At 36.9% G+C, this 20,782-nt stretch overlaps 1 protein-coding gene across 6 annotated transcripts in view; it reads right to left on the bottom strand.

Annotated features, from left to right (window-relative positions):
* Positions 1–4,306: 4,306 nt before the first annotated feature.
* LOC125801097 (scavenger receptor cysteine-rich type 1 protein M130-like) overlaps positions 4,307–20,782 on the bottom strand; it is a 40,933-nt gene continuing 24,457 nt past the window's right edge. For all 6 annotated transcript variants that reach the window (XM_049476936.1, XM_049476918.1, XM_049476969.1 and 3 more), the window contains 15 exons: positions 19,511–19,585; positions 19,268–19,327; positions 19,119–19,178; positions 17,415–17,534; positions 10,573–10,672; positions 10,247–10,311; positions 10,105–10,128; positions 9,923–9,983; positions 9,754–9,835; positions 7,685–7,865; positions 7,365–7,549; positions 6,318–6,415; positions 5,282–5,377; positions 5,111–5,181; positions 4,307–4,874 (listed from right to left, as the gene is read on the bottom strand). In XM_049476936.1, the coding sequence (XP_049332893.1) occupies positions 17,458–17,534; positions 19,119–19,178; positions 19,268–19,327; positions 19,511–19,585 (272 nt within the window). In that variant the 3' untranslated portion in view covers positions 4,307–4,874; positions 5,111–5,181; positions 5,282–5,377; ... (7 more) ...; positions 10,573–10,672; positions 17,415–17,457. The remainder of the gene's footprint in view (positions 4,875–5,110; positions 5,182–5,281; positions 5,378–6,317; positions 6,416–7,364; positions 7,550–7,684; positions 7,866–9,753; positions 9,836–9,922; positions 9,984–10,104; positions 10,129–10,246; positions 10,312–10,572; positions 10,673–17,414; positions 17,535–19,118; positions 19,179–19,267; positions 19,328–19,510; positions 19,586–20,782) is intronic.

Genomic DNA, 20,782 nt, shown 5'->3' with positions numbered 1-20,782 from the left:
GCTGTCAGTACAAATGGATGGCTGGATCAAAAATCAGAGGGAAAATATTAAACTGGGGATTCACAAAAATGCTTTTTCTTAAGTTTATACTTAACTTAAGAGGTCTGTTTTGGTTATTTTTCTTAATGTTTATTTTGTACCAAAAAATGGAATAATAATATATATACCTTTTATGATACACTCACATTTCAGTGCTTGGTTTGACTCTGTTTTTTTATTTTCCTAATGTTTTCTTAAGCCTTCACATCAGTGTATCAGCACTGGCATTCAGAGCCCCTTATTCACCATCGTACTCCATTGGACATTTCAGGGACAACAGCCTTTTTTGCCCAATTATAAACACTCTTCTTGTAAAAGTTATCCAGACATAGGTAAAAAAAAAAAAAAAAAAAAAAAAAAAACAGTTGAACTATAAAGTATTGAAAGACTAGGATACTAAAAGCCAGTAATGTTAGCCCTGCTTTATTTGTCTCACTATCTTTATATATCAGTTGCTTTAAACATTATAATGTTAAGCATAATTTTATTTATAAATTTAAATAGAACAAAACATAAATGTTGTTTTAATAAACGTTAGCAATAAATAATCTCAAAATAACACATCTAAAATACAGCAGACTAATAGTTTAAACCATTAAACCCAGCCTTTCATTGAGCTGAGAGAAACTTAAGTGTGCTGTTCAATTTCCAACGTTAAGAAATGGGTTAGACAAGCTATACTAATGCACCATCCATCTCATCAGCAGTTCAGCTGTGACTTTTGGAAGAAACCAAAGTCAATGAAAAAGAGCTGGGGGGGGGGGGAGGATGTCTGAGATTTAATATAACAATATTATTTTAATATAACTGTTCATAGTTAATTATTATACTTACTCTGAATTACATAAGAGTGCTAGTAAAATATATATATAAAATATATATATAAAATATATATATATATATATATATATATATATATATATATATATATATATATATATATAAACATTTCGGGCACCGTAGCCCCCACACCTAGTTTTGAATGGTCGTGTCTACCCTGATTCAGTCAGTAAGAACAAGACGGTCGCCCTTTTCTTCCGGATCTTCAGGGAGTTTGCAGGAGGTGTAATTTATGGGGAACAATCATTAATGTTGGGTTAAATAATCTAGTGTTTTTTCACTCTGGTGCTGAAGGTCCGCTGCGCTGCTTTTTACTGTGTTTCCCGTTTACTCTGTTTTCATTAAAAGCCCCTCAGTCTTAAAACAGCGGCAGTAAAACAGGCGGAGCGGTGGGCCTCCAGCAGCAGTAGTGATAACACTGCCGGTGTAGAGTGGAGCAGCGCGAAGGGAGCTCTTTCAGTCCCGGTGAGTAATTTAGCTAGCTGGCTCTCGGTGAAGCGCGGTCTTATTATAATACTTAACTACAGCGTGGTGAGACTATTTAAATAGCTAAGGCTAGCGAGCTACGGTGGAGCTGGCTAAGCTAATTAGCTTAGCCAGCTCCACCGTAGCTCGCTAGCCTTAGCTTCAGTTAGCCCGATTACCTGCAGCAGCTGCCCGTTCAGAAAAAAAAAAAACACAACCAGCGCTGTTTAAGAGCTCTCTCCGAGCTTCGAGCTTCTCTCCCAGCATAGGGTGTGTTTTTCTCAATCAGCAGCTGCTTTTAAACCACGCTGTAGTTTAGTAATAAGATCGCGCTTCACCGAGAGTTGAAACAGCCAGTTAAATTACCTAACAGGGCTGAAAGAGCTACTCTCGGTTCTCCGGTCTAATTCGGTGTAAATAAACCCAAACACCTTTGGTTTATTTAGATTTAAGTTAGCAGTTTGTTCTCTCTAGACAAAAAACGAAAATAAGAATAAAAAAAAAAAAAAAATGAAAAATAAAAAACAATAAAATAAGGGGGGCGCAGTCTGCGCATGCGCCAGATTTTGCGGCCGCGCGTGCGCAGTAGACCGATTTTTTGCGGTCTTCTGCGCACGCGCGGCCGCAAAATCTGGCGCATGCGCAGTGGACCGATTTTTTCGGTCTTCTGCGCATGCGCGGCCGCAAAATCTGGCGCATGCGCAGTGGACCGATTTTTTGCGTTCTTCTGCGCATGCGCGGCCGCAAAATCTGGCGCATGCGCAGACTGCGCCCCCCTTATTTTATTGTTTTTTATTTTTCATTTTTTTTTTTTTTTTTATTCTTATTTTCGTTTTTTGTCTAGAGAGAACAAACTGCTAACTTAAATCTAAATAAACCAAAGGTGTTTGGGTTTATTTACACCGAATTAGACCGGAGAACCGAGAGTAGCTCTTTCAGCCCTGTTAGGTAATTTAACTGGCTGTTTCAACTCTCGGTGAAGCGCGATCTTATTACTAAACTACAGCGTGGTTTAAAAGCAGCTGCTGATTGAGAAAAACACACCCTATGCTGGGAGAGAAGCTCGAAGCTCGGAGAGAGCTCTTAAACAGCGCTGGTTGTGTTTTTTTTTTTTCTGAACGGGCAGCTGCTGCAGGTAATCGGGCTAACTGAAGCTAAGGCTAGCGAGCTACGGTGGAGCTGGCTAAGCTAATTAGCTTAGCCAGCTCCACCGTAGCTCGCTAGCCTTAGCTATTTAAATAGTCTCACCACGCTGTAGTTAAGTATTATAATAAGACCGCGCTTCACCGAGAGCCAGCTAGCTAAATTACTCACCGGGACTGAAAGAGCTCCCTTCGCGCTGCTCCACTCTACACCGGCAGTGTTATCACTACTGCTGCTGGAGGCCCACCGCTCCGCCTGTTTTACTGCCGCTGTTTTAAGACTGAGGGGCTTTTAATGAAAACAGAGTAAACGGGAAACACAGTAAAAAGCAGCGCAGCGGACCTTCAGCACCAGAGTGAAAAAACACTAGATTATTTAACCCAACATTAATGATTGTTCCCCATAAATTACACCTCCTGCAAACTCCCTGAAGATCCGGAAGAAAAGGGCGACCGTCTTGTTCTTACTGACTGAATCAGGGTAGACACGACCATTCAAAACTAGGTGTGGGGGCTACGGTGCCCGAAATGTTTATATATATATATATATATATATATATATATTTTATATATATATTTTACTAGCACTCTTATGTAATTCAGAGTAAGTATAATAATTAACTATGAACAGTTATATTAAAATAATATTGTTATATTAAATCTCAGACATCCTCCCCCCCCCCCCAGCTCTTTTTCATTGACTTTGGTTTCTTCCAAAAGTCACAGCTGAACTGCTGATGAGATGGATGGTGCATTAGTATAGCTTGTCTAACCCATTTCTTAACGTTGGAAATTGAACAGCACACTTAAGTTTCTCTCAGCTCAATGAAAGGCTGGGTTTAATGGTTTAAACTATTAGTCTGCTGTATTTTAGATGTGTTATTTTGAGATTATTTATTGCTAACGTTTATTAAAACAACATTTATGTTTTGTTCTATTTAAATTTATAAATAAAATTATGCTTAACATTATAATGTTTAAAGCAACTGATATATAAAGATAGTGAGACAAATAAAGCAGGGCTAACATTACTGGCTTTTAGTATCCTAGTCTTTCAATACTTTATAGTTCAACTGTTTTTTTTTTTTTTTTTTTTTTTTTTTTTTTACCTATGTCTGGATAACTTTTACAAGAAGAGTGTTTATAATTGGGCAAAAAAGGCTGTTGTCCCTGAAATGTCCAATGGAGTACGATGGTGAATAAGGGGCTCTGAATGCCAGTGCTGATACACTGATGTGAAGGCTTAAGAAAACATTAGGAAAATAAAAAAACAGAGTCAAACCAAGCACTGAAATGTGAGTGTATCATAAAAGGTATATATATTATTATTCCATTTTTTGGTACAAAATAAACATTAAGAAAAATAACCAAAACAGACCTCTTAAGTTAAGTATAAACTTAAGAACTTAAGAAAAAGCATTTTTGTGAATCCCCAGTTTAATATTTTCCCTCTGATTTTTGATCCAGCCATCCATTTGTACTGACAGCAGCAGATAGTGTATATCAATTCTAGAATTAAATTTTAGGTTTATACAGTTTGTGTTCTACACAATTACATAGTACATTAAAAAATGTACTATGTAAGCTGCACATTTGAGATTTGATTTTAAGCCTTTTATATGAGAATGGCACTGACAGCGCTTCTGAAAAAGGTCACCTCTAAAACTGCTGATTCTAAAGAGTTTAGAGTTGCATGCCCACCTGTAAGACCAGACTTTTTACTTCTAAAAAAACAAGTCACTCAGATCTATCCTTAAAAACAATTGCAGAAATTCAGCAACCCAGATCAGTTGTTAATTCAAAAAAGAGACAGACAAGTGTTACAGAGACATTAGTATTTATTTCAATACATGTGTACTACAAAAAATGTTTCTGCACACATAACCATTGACCATTTCACAGTGGCAGCCTCGATTGCTTTATTTGATGTACACTCAAGCTTAAAGAGTAAGATTTACATTTTGGAAGCATAATATGCTAAACTGACACAAACATTTGTCTTCATTTAAAGACAAAAAAACATTTGACAAACAAATGCATAATATTGTGATGTATGCACGGCTCAGTAAAAAGCTCTTACAGTGAAGATGGGGGATGGACATAAAGTTGAGGTTATATAGCTATAGCTATAGCTTTAGGGGCACAATATGCCCGAATCCAATCCCTAAACATCACTCACCTTTTATAAGTGTGTGAAAACCTACATTAGAGCAAAGATTTAGACCTTGTGCAGGGCTTAAGGGTTTTAGTTGAGATACACAAGCAAGTGTCGTCTGCTACATAAGTGCAGGGTCACTGAAAGACACGGTCACACCAAAGTCCTCCTTGTAGATGTCCCAGGTTTTGGACTTACGTGGGTTGTCCAGTTCCTCCCTTGACAGATAGAGCCTGTTTTGGGACCAAAGCATTATAGATTGCATTCAAGCAGCAGTCCATATGATTTTTCCTTTTACACTGAAAGCAGTAATGTTTACTACACTGAGAGGGGACAAAATATCAAAATATTCTAATTAATGAATTAAGTGGCCTGGCATTTTTATATATAAAATCTAAAACCAGAGTGGTCTGGTAGGTAAACAAAGCCAGTGTCTGCTTCTGAGGACAATGGACAGCAAAAACCTCACCTGTTGTTCTCTACAAATGAAGTGTTGAACCAGAAATAGAAAGGATAGTCCTCATACCCCTTTGGAAGACCCTGGGCATAGAGAACAATAGAGAAAAAACATTTTGCCAAACAACTGGAAAAAACGATGTCCATAAAATCATTCTTACGTTACAATAGATTGGGAACTTACAGCCCTGGATTCAAACATGACCTTAACATCACCACAAACCACTGGCCCTTCCTGAAAGCTGATCACCACGGCATTGTTTTCAGTATCTGGGAACAGCTGGTAAAATATGAGAACACAGTATATGAGCGAACAGTAAAATAAATCTGAAAGACCTTTCCCAACAATTACAATGTGATTTATGTTTTAGTGGGCTGCTACTGTCTTTAAAGGTTCAATATTATGAGCTTATTGAATATTTAAAAGTTGTTCTTTAGTACATATTTAAAATATGATTTGGGGTTAAGATGATACCGATTCACAAACGCTTTCACTAGTGTATGTATGTACAAAATCTTTTAATAGTGTATGTAAGGCTGTTTTTTCACACTATTAGTTTGTTTGCTCTGGTCCAAGTCAGGTAATTAATTGATTCTCTTGGAGCATTTCCCTCATGGTTTGTTGTTTTAACAGAGGATAAAATTCAAGCTCACCAAAATGAGTCACAACAAGCTTTGTAATCTCTTTGGTTGTTGGTCAGAGCTGTCTTGGCTGGGAGCAAGAAAGTAAACAGATTTCTGTGCAGTTTAACATGGAACAACAGCAGAGGTGGCATGTGTTCATTTGACTGACTCCACATCTTAAAACTGAGTATGCTTGACAGATGGGTTGGATCAAGGTCAGATCATGTTCTCATCACAAACCAACCAATTCAGAGTTCAGACCAACAGTTCTCAGCAGTCTCATTGCAGTTGTGATTACTGTACTCATCCATGTCCAAACAAACAGCACTACACGTAAATATGAACAGTTTATTTTGACAAATAAAAAAAGTAGGTGTGAAATCACCCTAAACTACTAAATCATTTAGGGGTTGTGGGATTAGCCCACTTCACATGTCTGTTCTGGATATGCCATATAGCTCTGGTTTTAATTAGGAAACCACTGTGTTTAAGGTTCACAGTTTTTCACTTTTTTGTACTGAAACTACTCTTGTCATTTGACTATGAGGAAGTAAATACAGTTTTATACTGTAGAAAACCTTTAAAAGTTAGCTTACCCTACAGTTCGTCTGCGTGGCACAGACACACTGGAACACCTGCTCTCTTTTCACTATGATCCGCACCTTCAGATCACTGCCATTGCCCTTTCCCACACCTGCACAACAAACACAGCAATGCCCAGGAGCATTAAATTACATAACCAATACACATAACAGTGCAGTCACTCTGAAAGGAGCAGACTGACTGCAGATTTTAATTGGAACTACACAGGAAACAGCCCCTAAACATACACTGCCCCCCAAAAGTACTTGATAAGTCAGTCTCATTTCTTTATTTCTGCTTTAGACTGAAAACAAATTGGGTTTGACATTAAAAGATGAATAGGAGACAAAAGGTCAACAATTCAGCTTTTGTCCGAACTTACCAATTTGTCTTCAATATTCATCTTTAAATTATATTTTTGTTACACCAAAATGTTTTCACTAGAGCAGAAGAAAAAAAAAATCAATTGGCCTCAGTGTTTCAATACTTTTGTAGGAGAGTGCAGACATACAGCTCTGGGAAAAAAAGAAACCACTTAAAAATCTCATTGAAAACCTCTGGAATATAATCAAGAGGAAGATGGATAATCTCAAGCCATCAAACCAAACTGAACTGCTTGAATTTTTGCACCAGGAATGGCATAAACTTATCCAAAAGCAGTGTGTAAGACTGGTGGAGGAGAACATGCCAAGATGCATGAAAACCATTTTTTTCCCCAGAGCTGTATGTTTAACTACTTGGTCTCAGTCTTCAACTGAGCACAGCAGAAACTAAAGGAGCAGTTCTGACACACTGAATATATACATACACATTCACCTCACCTCAGGAGAAATAAAGTACCTGCGCACTCTCAAACTAAACGCTGTCAATCAACCATGTACACACCATCGTACCCGTGAAAAAAAAAACTCCTCAGCTAAAATGAATAAGTGAATCCAGTTTGGATATGGCTTTAGACATTCAGCTGAACAACTATGGTGATGGGTTAACCTAAAAATCACATCAAATACATATAGAAAACATTGATGATGTCTTTAAATCAGTGAAAACTTCAGCATCACCTTTGCCTCCTTTGCAGTGGATGGCAATGACCTTCCCTCAAACTGGCAGTGTAGTTCAACATGTCACTGAGAACACAATAACACAAAGTTCAATATGTGAATAAGAGCTTAGGTTCTCTGCCCAAACCCAACCCAAGGTCTGACCTGGCTCGAGATTTCCCACCACTTTCCTCAGGTTCCTCGGGCTAAAGAAAATAATATAGTTATAAGTTATTTTCATTTTATATAAAGCTATGAATCAAAATATAGCAGAAACAAATCAAACTGTTTTTTAAAAAAAGTTGCACAAGTGCAAAGTGCACACTGTCCATATTACGCACTTCACCTGCCGCTGCGCTTTCCTCCAAATGTGCTGGCTGCTTGGCAATGCTGCATCAGCAGCAGCTCGAAAAGAAGCGGTGGCTGACTTCACATGTATCGGAGAAAGAGTGTGCTAGTCTTCATCCTCCTGGTGTGTTGGGGCATTACTAGTGATAGGGGGAGTCCTAACGAGTGGGTTGGCTGTGTAAATTGGGGAGAAAATGGGAAAAAAATATAAATAAAATTATAAAAGAATTTATTTTCTTTTCTTAAACCATGTTATATTATACTAGATTAGAGGAAAGTCATTCAGACATTGTTGTAGCCTAATGTTTAGGCCTTTGGATCATTGTTTGCATTGTTCATGTTATAATCTTTTGGAGATCTGTTCCTAATAATTAATAATATTTTTCTTAAATAATAGGTCTTATTCATTCTTCACTCATTCTAAACAGAATGAAAATGTTTTTTAAAAGCTCAGTTTTAATGCTCTACTTACTCAAAAAAGGTCAGGTTTAATTCGGGCTTTGGCTCAAAATGACAGTGTATGGGGCAGGTTGGGTCGAGCTCTACTGTGAATCCTTATACTGCATTCCATCTGAAGTAGGAATTCAGAACTGGAAATTTCCAAGTTCTAAGTAGAACATTTCAACTGGAATAAACCCACAAGTTCAGAACGCAAGATGGCTGCACCAAACATCAACAGTAGTAAAAGCAGTAGTATTTTAAGTTTCATTAGCACGTCTAGCTGTTCATGTTTCCATTGAGTGTGTGAATGTGCGTCTGGTATCGCTGACAATGCAAAAAATTATAACCTGGGACATATAATGTGGGACATTTTTTGGTTACATTTGCTATAAAACACTGGTACATGATTAATAATTAAGTTGTAGTAAACATGAAAGTCTTTAGCTTATTTTATAATTCCCTCTGGAAAAAAAGAAAACAAGGGTAAAATATGTATACACATGTAGATTACAAATAGTGTTAACCTATAAATTTAAATTATTTTCTGTGCCTTTTCTATGCTTTCGCAGCACATTTTAATGACCATAGCGTGTTTAAAACATCAGAGTAGACAAGAATGTATATCAAAACTGATTATAGTAGGCCTATATTTACATTAAATATATTTAAATAATAAAAAAAAACATTTATTTAAGCAATGCTAAGACACAATCTTCAATAATAAAATGTGTCAAATTCTGAGCGCTCCATAATGTAGGGCTAAATTACTTCACTCTGCACTGATGTATTAATCAGCTCAGGCCCATAAACATTTGGTAAACATTTCTAATGTTTAACCTGTAAACAGTATTTCACACTTTCATCAAACATGATATAGAATCTTCTGTTTAAAACTTTGAACAAAATCAATTTTTAAATAAACTAATTTGGCATATATCTGGCTGTCAGGGAATATGTTTAGGTTGTGTCTATATTGTGTAGATTCTTTATTTTTTAACAGCTTTTAAATGCATCTGTTTAAATGTTGCCTTCTTGTCACCATTACTGGTAATTTACTTGCATATATAACCAATATGCTTCCCAAAGAGTGGAAGAGAGCGAGAGCTTAATTACAGCCTAAACACCTAGATTTTTCTCTGTGAATTTACAGTTATATTCCATCTGAAACTCCAATCAAGTTATCAAATTATTTTTTAAATAGCTTTTCTCAGTCGATAAACAGAGTCGATAAACGGAGTCGATAAACGGAGTCAATAAATGGAAACACAAAGATCACAAAGAGTAAATTTGACTTTGACTTTGTTTTTTTTTTTTTTTTTTTCCAAAAACTTATCCAGGCCTGAAAATGACTATTTTCAAGTTCCTTGACTTTTCCAGGTTTTTCATGACCCTGTTCCACAGTGCTTCATATACACCTCAATAATAGCTAGTTATGTACAGGTGCAAGTTTCACTTATAGGGTAAGACATTTTTTCGACATATTTTGTACAGTTATTTTAACAGAACGTTGTCGACTCAGGTGTGAAGTTATTCCCAGCTCCAACATCCAACATAAAAGCTAAATGGAACACAACGTTAACGGCAGAAGAAGCATTTGAGTAAAGTGCTGCTCATTACTTACTCTAATGACGGTACGTTATGGTCGTCAATCATCACTCGTTGCACTCTGTAATGGAAGAACAGTGGATCGTAGCCTTTTTGACCTGAAACAAGACCAAAGCTATGCTCAGCACCACTCATTTATTGAGTGTCTCCAGCAATATAATATAATATTATATGATCTAACTTACTGCAGAGATTGTAAACTCTGTAATGATCGGGATGCTTTGTGTCCAGAAATATGGCAGCTTCCTAAATACAGCAAATTGTAACATTGTTACATAAAAATCTGTTTAAATCAATAATTCAGCTAAAATAATTGCCTTCTACAGACTTTTCAGTTTTATTTTATTTTATTAATTGTTAAGCTTACTTTTATGGGATTTCTGTAGAGTGCCTGCTTTCCAGGTGAGGGAAAAGACATGGCAACAAACATTATTAACTATTGGATCCCAAACCATAAGCAGAAAATCTAGATTCAAATAAGATTACATAATTAGGTAAAGCATCCCAACCTGTGACATAGGTGAGATCCAATTCAAATCCATCCTTTTTGTTACCGCCTTTTGTTCTCAGATACCTGCAAGATTCACAAATGCCACAAATCAGCATACAAACAGTAACTTGGGTGTATTTTAAAAGGTTTTGATGGATTTTAATAATTTTCCAACCTATTTCTAAATACATCAAAATGTTTAATTTTTTTATTTAATTCTCTCTGAATCATGATGAAATAATCAAACTGTAATTAAGTTTAACATTTCATTAGAATCTATATGAATAATTGATATAATTTAATTAAAATAAAAGAATGATGGCCAGCACCCGTTTAGATCCTCACCTTTCTTCTAGTGACCTTCTCCAGATCTTTCTTCTGAGAGGCCAGACGAAAGACACGCACCAGGATAACTATCCTCAAGCCCCTCAGGAAGCTCACCACCCTGTTAATGATAGAGAAAATCACATGAATAGCTAAGAAAGAACAACATGTAGATGAATAGTTTACCACATCATCTGAACACAGCATTTGTTCTTTGCACTGTATGATAATTTAATGATGAATGGACTAATCTGCGTCATGAAGTAGCTCCGTAAGTTAGCAAACTAACTTACATAGCTAAGCTGTTTTGGTTCTACTGTCCCCAAACGCCCCATAAACTCGAGCCACGAGACTCATATAGCTTTCATTGCGAAGATTTTACCTGCTATCACTAAAGATTAATAAAATAAATACACGTTAGCCCTGTAAATCCACCTAACGTGCAAATTATCTTAACGCCAGCACGAACGAGTAACGGATTAGTAAACACGCAGGTAACCCTTGCTGTTTCTGAAAGAAAACTTCTCCTCTGTCTCTGTTTATACAGCGATGGTTTGGGTTTAAAGCTGGGTTTGTTGTGCTGGATATTTGCTGCAATATTATGAACTGAGATGAACCAGTGCTAACCAGTGACTTTAAAAAACAAATAAACACAGCTGTTACTGGACTGAAGGGGTTTTAAATACACTGCTCAAAAAAATAAAGGGAACACTCAAATAACACATCCTAGATCTGAATGAATGAAATATTCTCATTGAATACTTTGTTCTGTACAAAGTTGAATGTGCTGACAACAAAATCACACAAAAATCATCAATGGAAATGAAATTTATTAACCAATGGAGGCCTGGATTTGGAGCCACACACAAAATTAAAGTGAAAAAACACACTACAGGCTGATCCAACTTTAATGTAATGTCCTTAAAACAAGTCAAAATGAGGCTCAGTATTGTGTGTGGCCTACACGTGCCTGTATGACCTCCCTACAATGCCTGGGCATGCTCCTGATGAGGTGGCGAATGGTCTCCTGAGGGATCTCCTCCCAGACCTGGACTAAAGCATCCGCCAACTCCTGGACAGTCTGTGGTGCAACGTGACGTTGGTGGATGGAGCGAGACATGATGTCCCAGATGTGCTCAATCGGATTCAGGTCTGGGGAACGGGCGGGCCAGTCCATAGCTTCAATGCCTTCATCTTGCAGGAACTGCTGACACACTCCAGCCACATGAGGTCTAGCATTGTCCTACATTAGGAGGAACCCAGGGCCAACCGCACCAGCATATGGTCTCACAAGGGGTCTGAGGATCTCATCTCGGTACCTAATGGCAGTCAGGCTACCTCTGGTGAGCACATGGAGGACTGTGCGGCCCTCCAAAGAAATGCCACCCCACACCATTACTGACCCACTGCCAAACCGGTCATGCTGAAGGATGTTGCAGGCAGCAGACCGCTCTCCACGGCGTCTCCAGACTCTGTCACGTCTGTCTTGTGCTCAGTGTGAACCTGCTTTCATCTGTGAAGAGCACAAGGCGCCAGTGGCGAATTTGCCAATCCTGGTGTTCTCTGGCAAATGCCAAGCGTCCTGCACGGTGTTGGGCTGTGAGCACAACCCCCATCTGTGGACGTCGGGCCCTCATACCATCCTCATGGAGTCGGTTTCTAACCGTTTGTGTAGACACATGCACATTTGTGGCCTGCTGGAGGTCATTTTGCAGGGCTCTGGCAGTGCTCCTCCTGTTCCTTCTTGCACAAAGGCGGAGGTAGCGGTCCTGCTGCTGGGTTGTTGCCCTCCTACGGCCTCCTCCACGTCTCCTGGTGTACTGGCCTGTCTCCTGGTAGCGCCTCCAGCCTCTAGACACTACGCTGACAGACACAGCAAACCTTCTTGCCACAGCTCGCATTGATGTGCCATCCTGGATGAGCTGCACTACCTGAGCCACTTGTGTGGGTTGTAGAGTCCGTCTCATGCTACCACGAGTGTGAAAGCACCACCAACATTCAAAACTGACCAAAACATCAGCCAGACAGCATAGGTTCTGAGAAGTGGTCTGTGGTCCCCACCTGCAGAACCACTCCTTTATTGAGTGTGTCTTGCTAATTGCCAATAATTTCCACCTGTTGTCTATTCCATTTGCACAACAGCAGGTGAAATTTATTGTCAATCAGTGTTGCTTCCTAAGTGGACAGTTTAATTTCACAGAAGTTTGATTTACTTTGAGTTATATATTGTGTTATTTGAGTGTTCCCTTTATTTTTTTGAGCAGTGTATATTGTAGCGTCCGCCTGGACTCTGAAAGAAGGACCGAGTAGGCAGTTTAAGTCGCTTTATTGACTTAACTTAGAACACAGGTTGCTGTAGGCCGCAACCACGCCGAAAAATTAGTGTTGTGTCGTTCATGAACGATTCGTTCGAATGAACGAATCATTTGAGTGAACGAACTGAACCCAATCACTTCCCCAGCTGATTCGTTAATTTCTCAGTTCAGTAGTTAAGCTCAGCAGCGACCCCACAGGCCGGCAGGGGAACTGCTGTGTGGTCTGTGAATCACTGAATCACCGGCGAATCTGGTGGCCGGGACTCTCATTGCGAGGAAACTTGCTCAATGCTCAGTGATTCCTTCACTCACTGAACTGTTATCAGGGCTGGTGCTCTCGAGAAAGAAAAACAAGGTTGAGGCCTGGTAATAGTAATAATAACGTATATTGTTATCGTGGTTATTTTTTTATAATATTATTACTATTAGTAATAATAGTTGTATAACAAGCATATTCATAACCAATAGACAAAGTATCTGAAGTAAAGGGCATAAGGCCACCTTTATCATGATGATCCTGTTTGGATTTAATTTGTTCTGCACCCACAACAGTGAGCGTATGGATGTGTCTTTGTTTTATTTATATGTATTTATTTTAGTTTCTTGACCTTTTGTTTTGCACTACAGTTACGCTATTTATTTTCAATTTGATTGCACATTGAAGTTGATACTTTCTTCTGAATGTAAATTTTTTTATGTTAATTTTGCTCTTAATGTAATATCTATGTTGCAGAAGTTCATACTTATTTTTTGTATTATGTTATTTGTAATGTGATTTATATATAAATCACATTACAAATAACATAATAAGAAAAGTCTCCCGTTTTTTTACAAGTGTTGTAAAATATATATAAATAACAAATATTGAAATATGTAACTAAATGTCGTATAATAAACCCAACATTTAGTTACATATTTCAATATTTGTTATTTATATATATTTTTACAACACTTGTAAAAAAAACGGGAGACCTTTCCGTCTCCCATCTTTTTAGTGAACTTATTCTAATGGTTCAGTTCATCTAAAAGAGCTGTTATGCCCATCACTACGAAAAATAACAAAAAGCTAGTGCTAACTGGTTAACTCTAGCTCTCACTCTCAGCACACACTCACGGGCAGCTCTTCTCTCTCTCTCTCTCTCTCTCCCTTCACACGCACGCGCTTTCCTGCTCTGCCCCTCCCCCTACCCCAATCACAAGCCCAGCACAGAACAGAACAGTGAATTCACAGTGAACAGAATATAAAAGCAGCTTCGCTACAATATAGCTAATTGTTAAGAATTTAAAGATTAGGCTCCTGAAAGCCAGTAATGTTGACCCTGCTAAAAAGTCCAGCTCAAAATCAGAAGAAAACATTCCCTATACTCCCTATATTTAACGATATAGCCTCCCAGTATAAAGTACGTTTTTTCTGCTTTTGAGATGGATTATTTAGTAGAGAGTGTAAATCTGTACTGCAGTAAAAGTGTGTAGTTTCATAAACTTGGCTCGACCTAAATTTGGCTCACTATCTTTATAGGTCAATTGCTTTAAAACAAAGTAATGTTAGCATAATGTAATGGAAGTGTGACTATTTTCACCGGGTAAAAGAAGCTTTTTTTTAACACAGGGGGACTAATTTCATCCCTTAATTTAAAACTTCACAGTGCAGTTTACACTACACTGCAAAAAAAAAAAAAAAAAAAAAAAAACTAGACATAAAATATATGCAAATTAAGACAAATATATGTATTAAGCAAAACAAATCTGCCAATCGGGTAAGCAAAATTTTCTTAGTAAGATTTCTTACAAAAAAGCAATGGCAAAGTCTCAAAATGAGTGAATTAACACCTAAATCAAGCAAAAAAGTCACTGTTTATGGACACAAGAATCAGAATAACTTGATTGCTGCTTAATTGTGCTTATTTTGAGTTCAAATTACTTAAAATAAGGTACAAATTCTAAGTAAGAATGATTAAGATAATTATCCCTAAAATAAGCAAAATAATCTAACACTTACACCATGCTTAGTAAGACAAAAAGTCTTATCAGAGAAGAAAATAAGATTTATTGCCTTAAATTTAGATAATTTCACTTGCTAAGATTTAGTTTTTTGCAATGTAATGACTGTGAACAACTTATTACAATATAGATAACTAACTACCTATGTAGTTATGTATGCATTAGTATGGTACCTAAGCTGTCAGTCCTCTGCTATTCTGAGCACTTCAGAATAAAGATGAATCATATTTGTCAGCAAGTTCTTAGATTTTAAAATGCTATTTTATTATACACACACACACACACACATATATCATATACATATATATAATGAGAGTACACCAATTTAGCTGTGAGTAAAGGAGAGATTCTAGTTGAGAAACTGTTAAAATGAAATTAGCAGTATTGCCATTTTATCTCAGTTTTGGTTGTCTTTCATTTTTGCATCATCTGAACCTGGGAGTTGTTCTTTAAATTTTCAATATGTCCATACATACACCTTGTTTTAAATAGCTTGTGCTTAATTTAAATGAAACAAAACTTAAAAGCTGGTGTTTTAATAAATATTAGCAATAAATAATACACATCTAAAACAGTAAAACCATAAATGTAATACATACTTTTTATTTGACTAGACTAGGCTAAAATGTTTTGTTGACTAAATGACTAAAGTGTGACAAACTATTATACGTTTTAGTCAAAAGACTAAAACTAAATTAAATTCACCTGTCAGAATGAATGCTGGACTGTATCTGTACTTAATTTTAAATACTTGTCATTCTTAATTCTCTGTTCTGAACATTTTCATCCAGGCTTGCTTGTTTAAAAAAAATAGTTGTTTTACTAATTCTATTATTTCATCATGATAGTGTGTATCCTGCAGTAAAGTTATTTATTTGGTTACTTTTTTGACATTTCTAGTTTAGTACATTAATTACAAATACAGGCAGTGTATAAAATGGTATGAGAGAAGTGCTGAATCAGGGGTTTGCCCAGGATCCCATACAAGCTAAAAGCAGTGTATGTTAATGAGACAAATGTATGAACTATGGAGAACTGTAGATCTTCTTATTTGGATAAACTATTACAGGACTACAGTAACTATGTGAAAGTAAATCTACAGATCTTTCTCTTCTGTAAATTCAGGCCCAGTCCCCGAAGACCCAGCATCTTCAGTGTCCTGGAGCTCAAGCAGCAGCACTTGCCCCTCCACCGTCTCCATCCCCACCCGAAAGAGGAAGATCAGCAGAAGGAGGCTTCCAGGATGTAAAGAGGAGGAGAGGAGAGGGTCAAAAGCAGATCAAAGCTTTGTAAATTGCTTTCTAAATAAGTGTTTTTTTTTCATTGTTATTGCTTGTGTCTGTTTTCTATTTATTTGTTACAAAAAATGTAAATGTGGGTTTGAGGGCCTGATTTAAGTGTCTCCCTATTTCTTCCTTTTTTTCTTCTTTCTTTTCCCTTTTCCCCAAGATCTCATGACCTCTCGCCACAGAAATAACTTTCTGGTCTCAAAAAAGTAAACAGGCACAGTAACATATTTTGATAGTTTGAGGTGCTACACATTTGGTACCTACAGCACATGTGAACCTACTGAAACTCCATGCACAAACAATAAAATAATCCCTGTCAATCATCTTGCATTACTGTTACAGAAACTAAACATCCACAGGGTCTAAAAGTCTAACATTGCCCTCTACTGGAAACTGAAAATACTGGTTAGTGCCCTATGATAGTGAATATTAAAGTTGCAATAAAAGAGCAATACATAGAACAATAAAAAGCAAAGAAAACTAAAATTATTGTTAAAAGTTTTTTATCCAATAGCTTTTATAAATACATTTTATTGAATGAGAAGATAGCAGCGTTTTTGAGTTGTGGTCATGCGTGGCTTTGCATGTTACAGTGTTCACAGATTTATTTCTCTAAGCGTTCCTGAGTCCATACATTGAATTAGTACAGGCTCGTGCTCATGATGTTTTTAATGTAAGGGCATCTGAGGGCAAGAATTTCACCAGCTTCCAATATTGACTGTCAGCTGTTCCACTTGGACACAGGGATTATGTTAAACATCTTTGCACATTTTTATTTTAATTAAAGACAAAAGTTGTACATTCCTTTTCTCCAGAAATAAAAGTTTCGAAAGCCCAGCATTCCCTTGTAAAAGAAAAGCGCATTCAAGTATATTTTTTTAAAGCATACTTAACATGGAAAAGTTCATACTTTTAACATTAAAATTAATACGTACTTAAATACATACTAAATGTACAATTTTGGAACAACTCCAGACAACTTGAGTATATTTGAATTTGAAACTGTAATTGAGCTATATTTAAATACAACATAAACACATTTGATTGTACTTTTGAATGGTTTTTTCATATAACTTGAGTAAACTTTAGTAGATTCAAGTATGTGTTTTTAAACATAATTTTAAATACACTTGAAGGATATTGTAAATTTAGTAATTTGAGTATTCATGCAAATATTTTGTACACACTAATGCTACTGGGAAAAAAATATTGTTAAAAATGTATATTCAATTAAAAATGTAATTTTTGTTTTATTTACCTAATTTAAGTATTCTTCCTTTTCACAAGGACTGTCGTGATATTCATGTCTGTAGATCAGACCAGCTGGACTCTAAAAATATATAGCCTGTCCAGTGAAGAGATGTAGGTGGCACTTTCACTGAGGGAGGAACGGACACTGCAGATGAAACTTAATCAGTCTGATAAGAAACTAAAGCTTGAGAGAAGCTTAAAAAGACCATAATCCTGAGTCACCAGGCCAAAGCAGCACTGGAGCTGCTGCAAATCTGCTCCATATATTTTACTCTCAGCATGAAAATGCTGCTCTCAGAGGGGGAGCTGCGGCATATTTAATCCGAAAGACTCTCAGCTGTTTCTGCAAAGCAAGGTGGATATACCAAATACTAATATGTGGAGTTGAATAATTGATTTTTTATATACAAATTTAGCAAAATAATACTAACTGGAAAAACATTGGCTGCATTCCAAGAGCTGGATTAGGCTTAAACCCAGACTAAGAAAGATGTTTCAGTGCTAAATCAGCATCACTTTGTGTTTCTCAGGAACCATACAAGTTATCAAGCTTTGGATTGGCAAATATCATCTTGGCTTTTGACAGGCTAAACAATTTCCAATCAGGACGTAACTTGTACCCTACATGTATATGAGGGCCAAAACTCTGTCAAAGTTTTTGGCATGTCAAAAATATTTAAGACACTCATTAAAAGTTACATTTCAAGCACATCTACCAAGTATTAATCAAGTGAGCATTCAGGAGGCTCTACAGTGAAAATTTAACTATTGTGCATTTACAGAATTTATCGCTATTTTTAAACCTAAATGTACACAAGACAGGAACCTTTGACCCAATCAACACAAATTTACAAACACATATATACTACTAATGTGATCTTGATTCCCAACCGAGAGCCAAATCTGACATTTTTTCCCTCTACAAAAGCCAAAAATCTACTGTAATTGTAAAAGCCTTAGTCCTAATTTATCGCTATTTTCAAAAACCTTTCACCCTTTCAACACACAAACTTACATACATATACATACTACTAATGTGATCTTGATTCCCAAGCCAAATCGGAAATTTTTTCCCTCTACAACAGCGAAAAAGCAACAGTCATTTTAAAGGCCCGAGGCCTTTCTTATTGATTTTTTAAACCTAAATGGACATATGACGGGAACCTTTGACCCTATCAACACACAAATTCAAATACATATATATACGGACCACATGATCTTCATTCCCAATTTGGAGCCAAATTGGACATTGTTTTTCATATACAAAGACAAAAAATCTACTGTGATTGTAAAAAAAACCTGATGCCTAATTTATATTTTTTTCAAACCTAAATGGACACAAGACAGGAACCTTTGACCCTATCAACACAAAAAATTACATACACATATATACAGGCAACATGATCTTGATGGTTGGAAATGTACTGACAGGCATATTTATGCATTACTACTAGGCTCTCAGCAGGATTTATGTGCTGTGTTGCGGCACTCTAAATGTCATTTGGTGAAAAAACTCAGACCCTTAGGTTCTGCTTGATCATGCTGGTCATCCAGCTTACTCTTAATGGTCATGCTAGTCATCCAGGTAGCTCATTATAGTTATGCTGGTCAACATTTTTTAAGCCTAACTGGCCTCGGACCCCGTAAATCGCCTCTTGCAGCTATATTTATTATTATTATTATTATTATTGTAACAATGTAAGAAACAAACCTGCCGCAATGTGTCCAGCAGTGACCTCCATGACATCATCGTAGATCTCCAGCATGTTTTCTAACAAAAATAAAGTGAACATGACTTTTATTAGGGAAGTTTTAGTTGTTAAGATTAGAATTTGCTCACTCATACATAACTCTACAGACCCATCACAATGTTTGAGTTTTGTTCCACAATAACATCATCGTAATTATCTGGTTCTTCCTCTGCAAAAAAAAAAAAAAAGAAACAAAATTCTTAATGACTGATATTGGTCATTTCATCTGATATCTTTCTCTTTTAAATTGCTAGCTTTATACATGGGAAAGTTGAAGAAATATATATATATTTTTCTGCAGAGATGCAAATAGGCATTAGTGATAAGGACAGATAAAAAAACAGAAGCACACCTGCTGCACTGTCAGGTGTTTGTCCAGCAAAAATGACATCATAACTTAACTGCATTTCCTCATTATCTGCTTTACCTAAAACATATTAGAATAGACTGATATTACTAATATGTATTTTCAGTTGGCTTTTTATTTCATTTACATATATTTTATTCCAAAAAACATAATTTTATCTTCACATGTGTAAGTGTGTAACATTATTCAGTGGGAAGAAAAGATAGATAAATTGGTGTAATTTATTAACAAAGGAAGAAAATCTACAAAAAAAACACTACTAAAATATAACAATATGAAAAGAGAGTTATCTGACAAGTATTTGATTACCGTATTTTTCGGGCTATAAGGCGCACTTAAAAGACTTATTTTTTCCCAAAAATCGTCATTGCGCCTTATAATGCAGTCATTGCGCCTTGTGTATGGATTTTGCTTGTGTTTACTGACCTCGATTTTATGTGGTACACGGCGCTCTGTTGTGCAGAATTCCTCACCCACGCCAGAAAAAGATCCCCCTCTTGGGCTAGCGCGCGGTTACCGTACTGCCTCTCGGCTGTGGTTCAGGGTAGCTAGTTTCCACTGTAGCTCCGTGGCCAGAACAAGGTGCCGGTAAACTTTCCTTTCCACCCGTTCTGGGGTAATAGCACAAACTGTTTCTTTTTAGCGCCCACTTCTAAGTAAAGTTAACCTCTTAACACGCGCTGGCCCACCGGCGGGCCAGAAATATTTAATATTTCATAACTGGCTGTGTTTCTGAATAGTTATGAACAGTTACAGGTTCAATATAGACATCCAATATACCATTTTAAAGCTTAGAATCTCTGCTTTTGAGCTATTTAGCCTATTTAGCGGAATATCCTTTCAGAAAATAAACATTTAGGGCGAAATATGCCCGAAACTCTCATATTTGCGTTTATCGTTCGTCCATATTTCATCGAATGCGGTCATGTCATACACCATTCGAACCGTCTGGCTCTCCGGATTCCAGAACTGTGCTTTTACTGTAGGATGTATGTTTCATGAATTAGAGCTGCGTCAGAGCGCATGTTTCCAGTAATAAAAGGCTCTCCTTTTGTCCTGGGGTAACCTCCGGTCACTGCCGCCACCCCCCGAACACACACCCGCGCTCAGCCACAGGTCCTACCTTCAAAACGCGTCCAGACTAAAGAGAATCCATCAATCCAGTCTCCTGTAATCCACAGTTATATCCAAACAGCGCTGGAAATCACTTCATCCAGAAATGAAACTTATCCAATCTTTATCTCTGTTTTAAAACCG

The sequence above is a fragment of the Astyanax mexicanus genome, chromosome 1 (assembly GCF_023375975.1).
Source record: "Astyanax mexicanus isolate ESR-SI-001 chromosome 1, AstMex3_surface, whole genome shotgun sequence".
Classification (NCBI taxonomy): Eukaryota; Metazoa; Chordata; class Actinopteri; order Characiformes; family Acestrorhamphidae; genus Astyanax; species Astyanax mexicanus.
The sequence above is the reverse complement of the archived record's forward strand: the minus strand, read 5'-3'. Positions and strand labels throughout refer to the sequence as shown.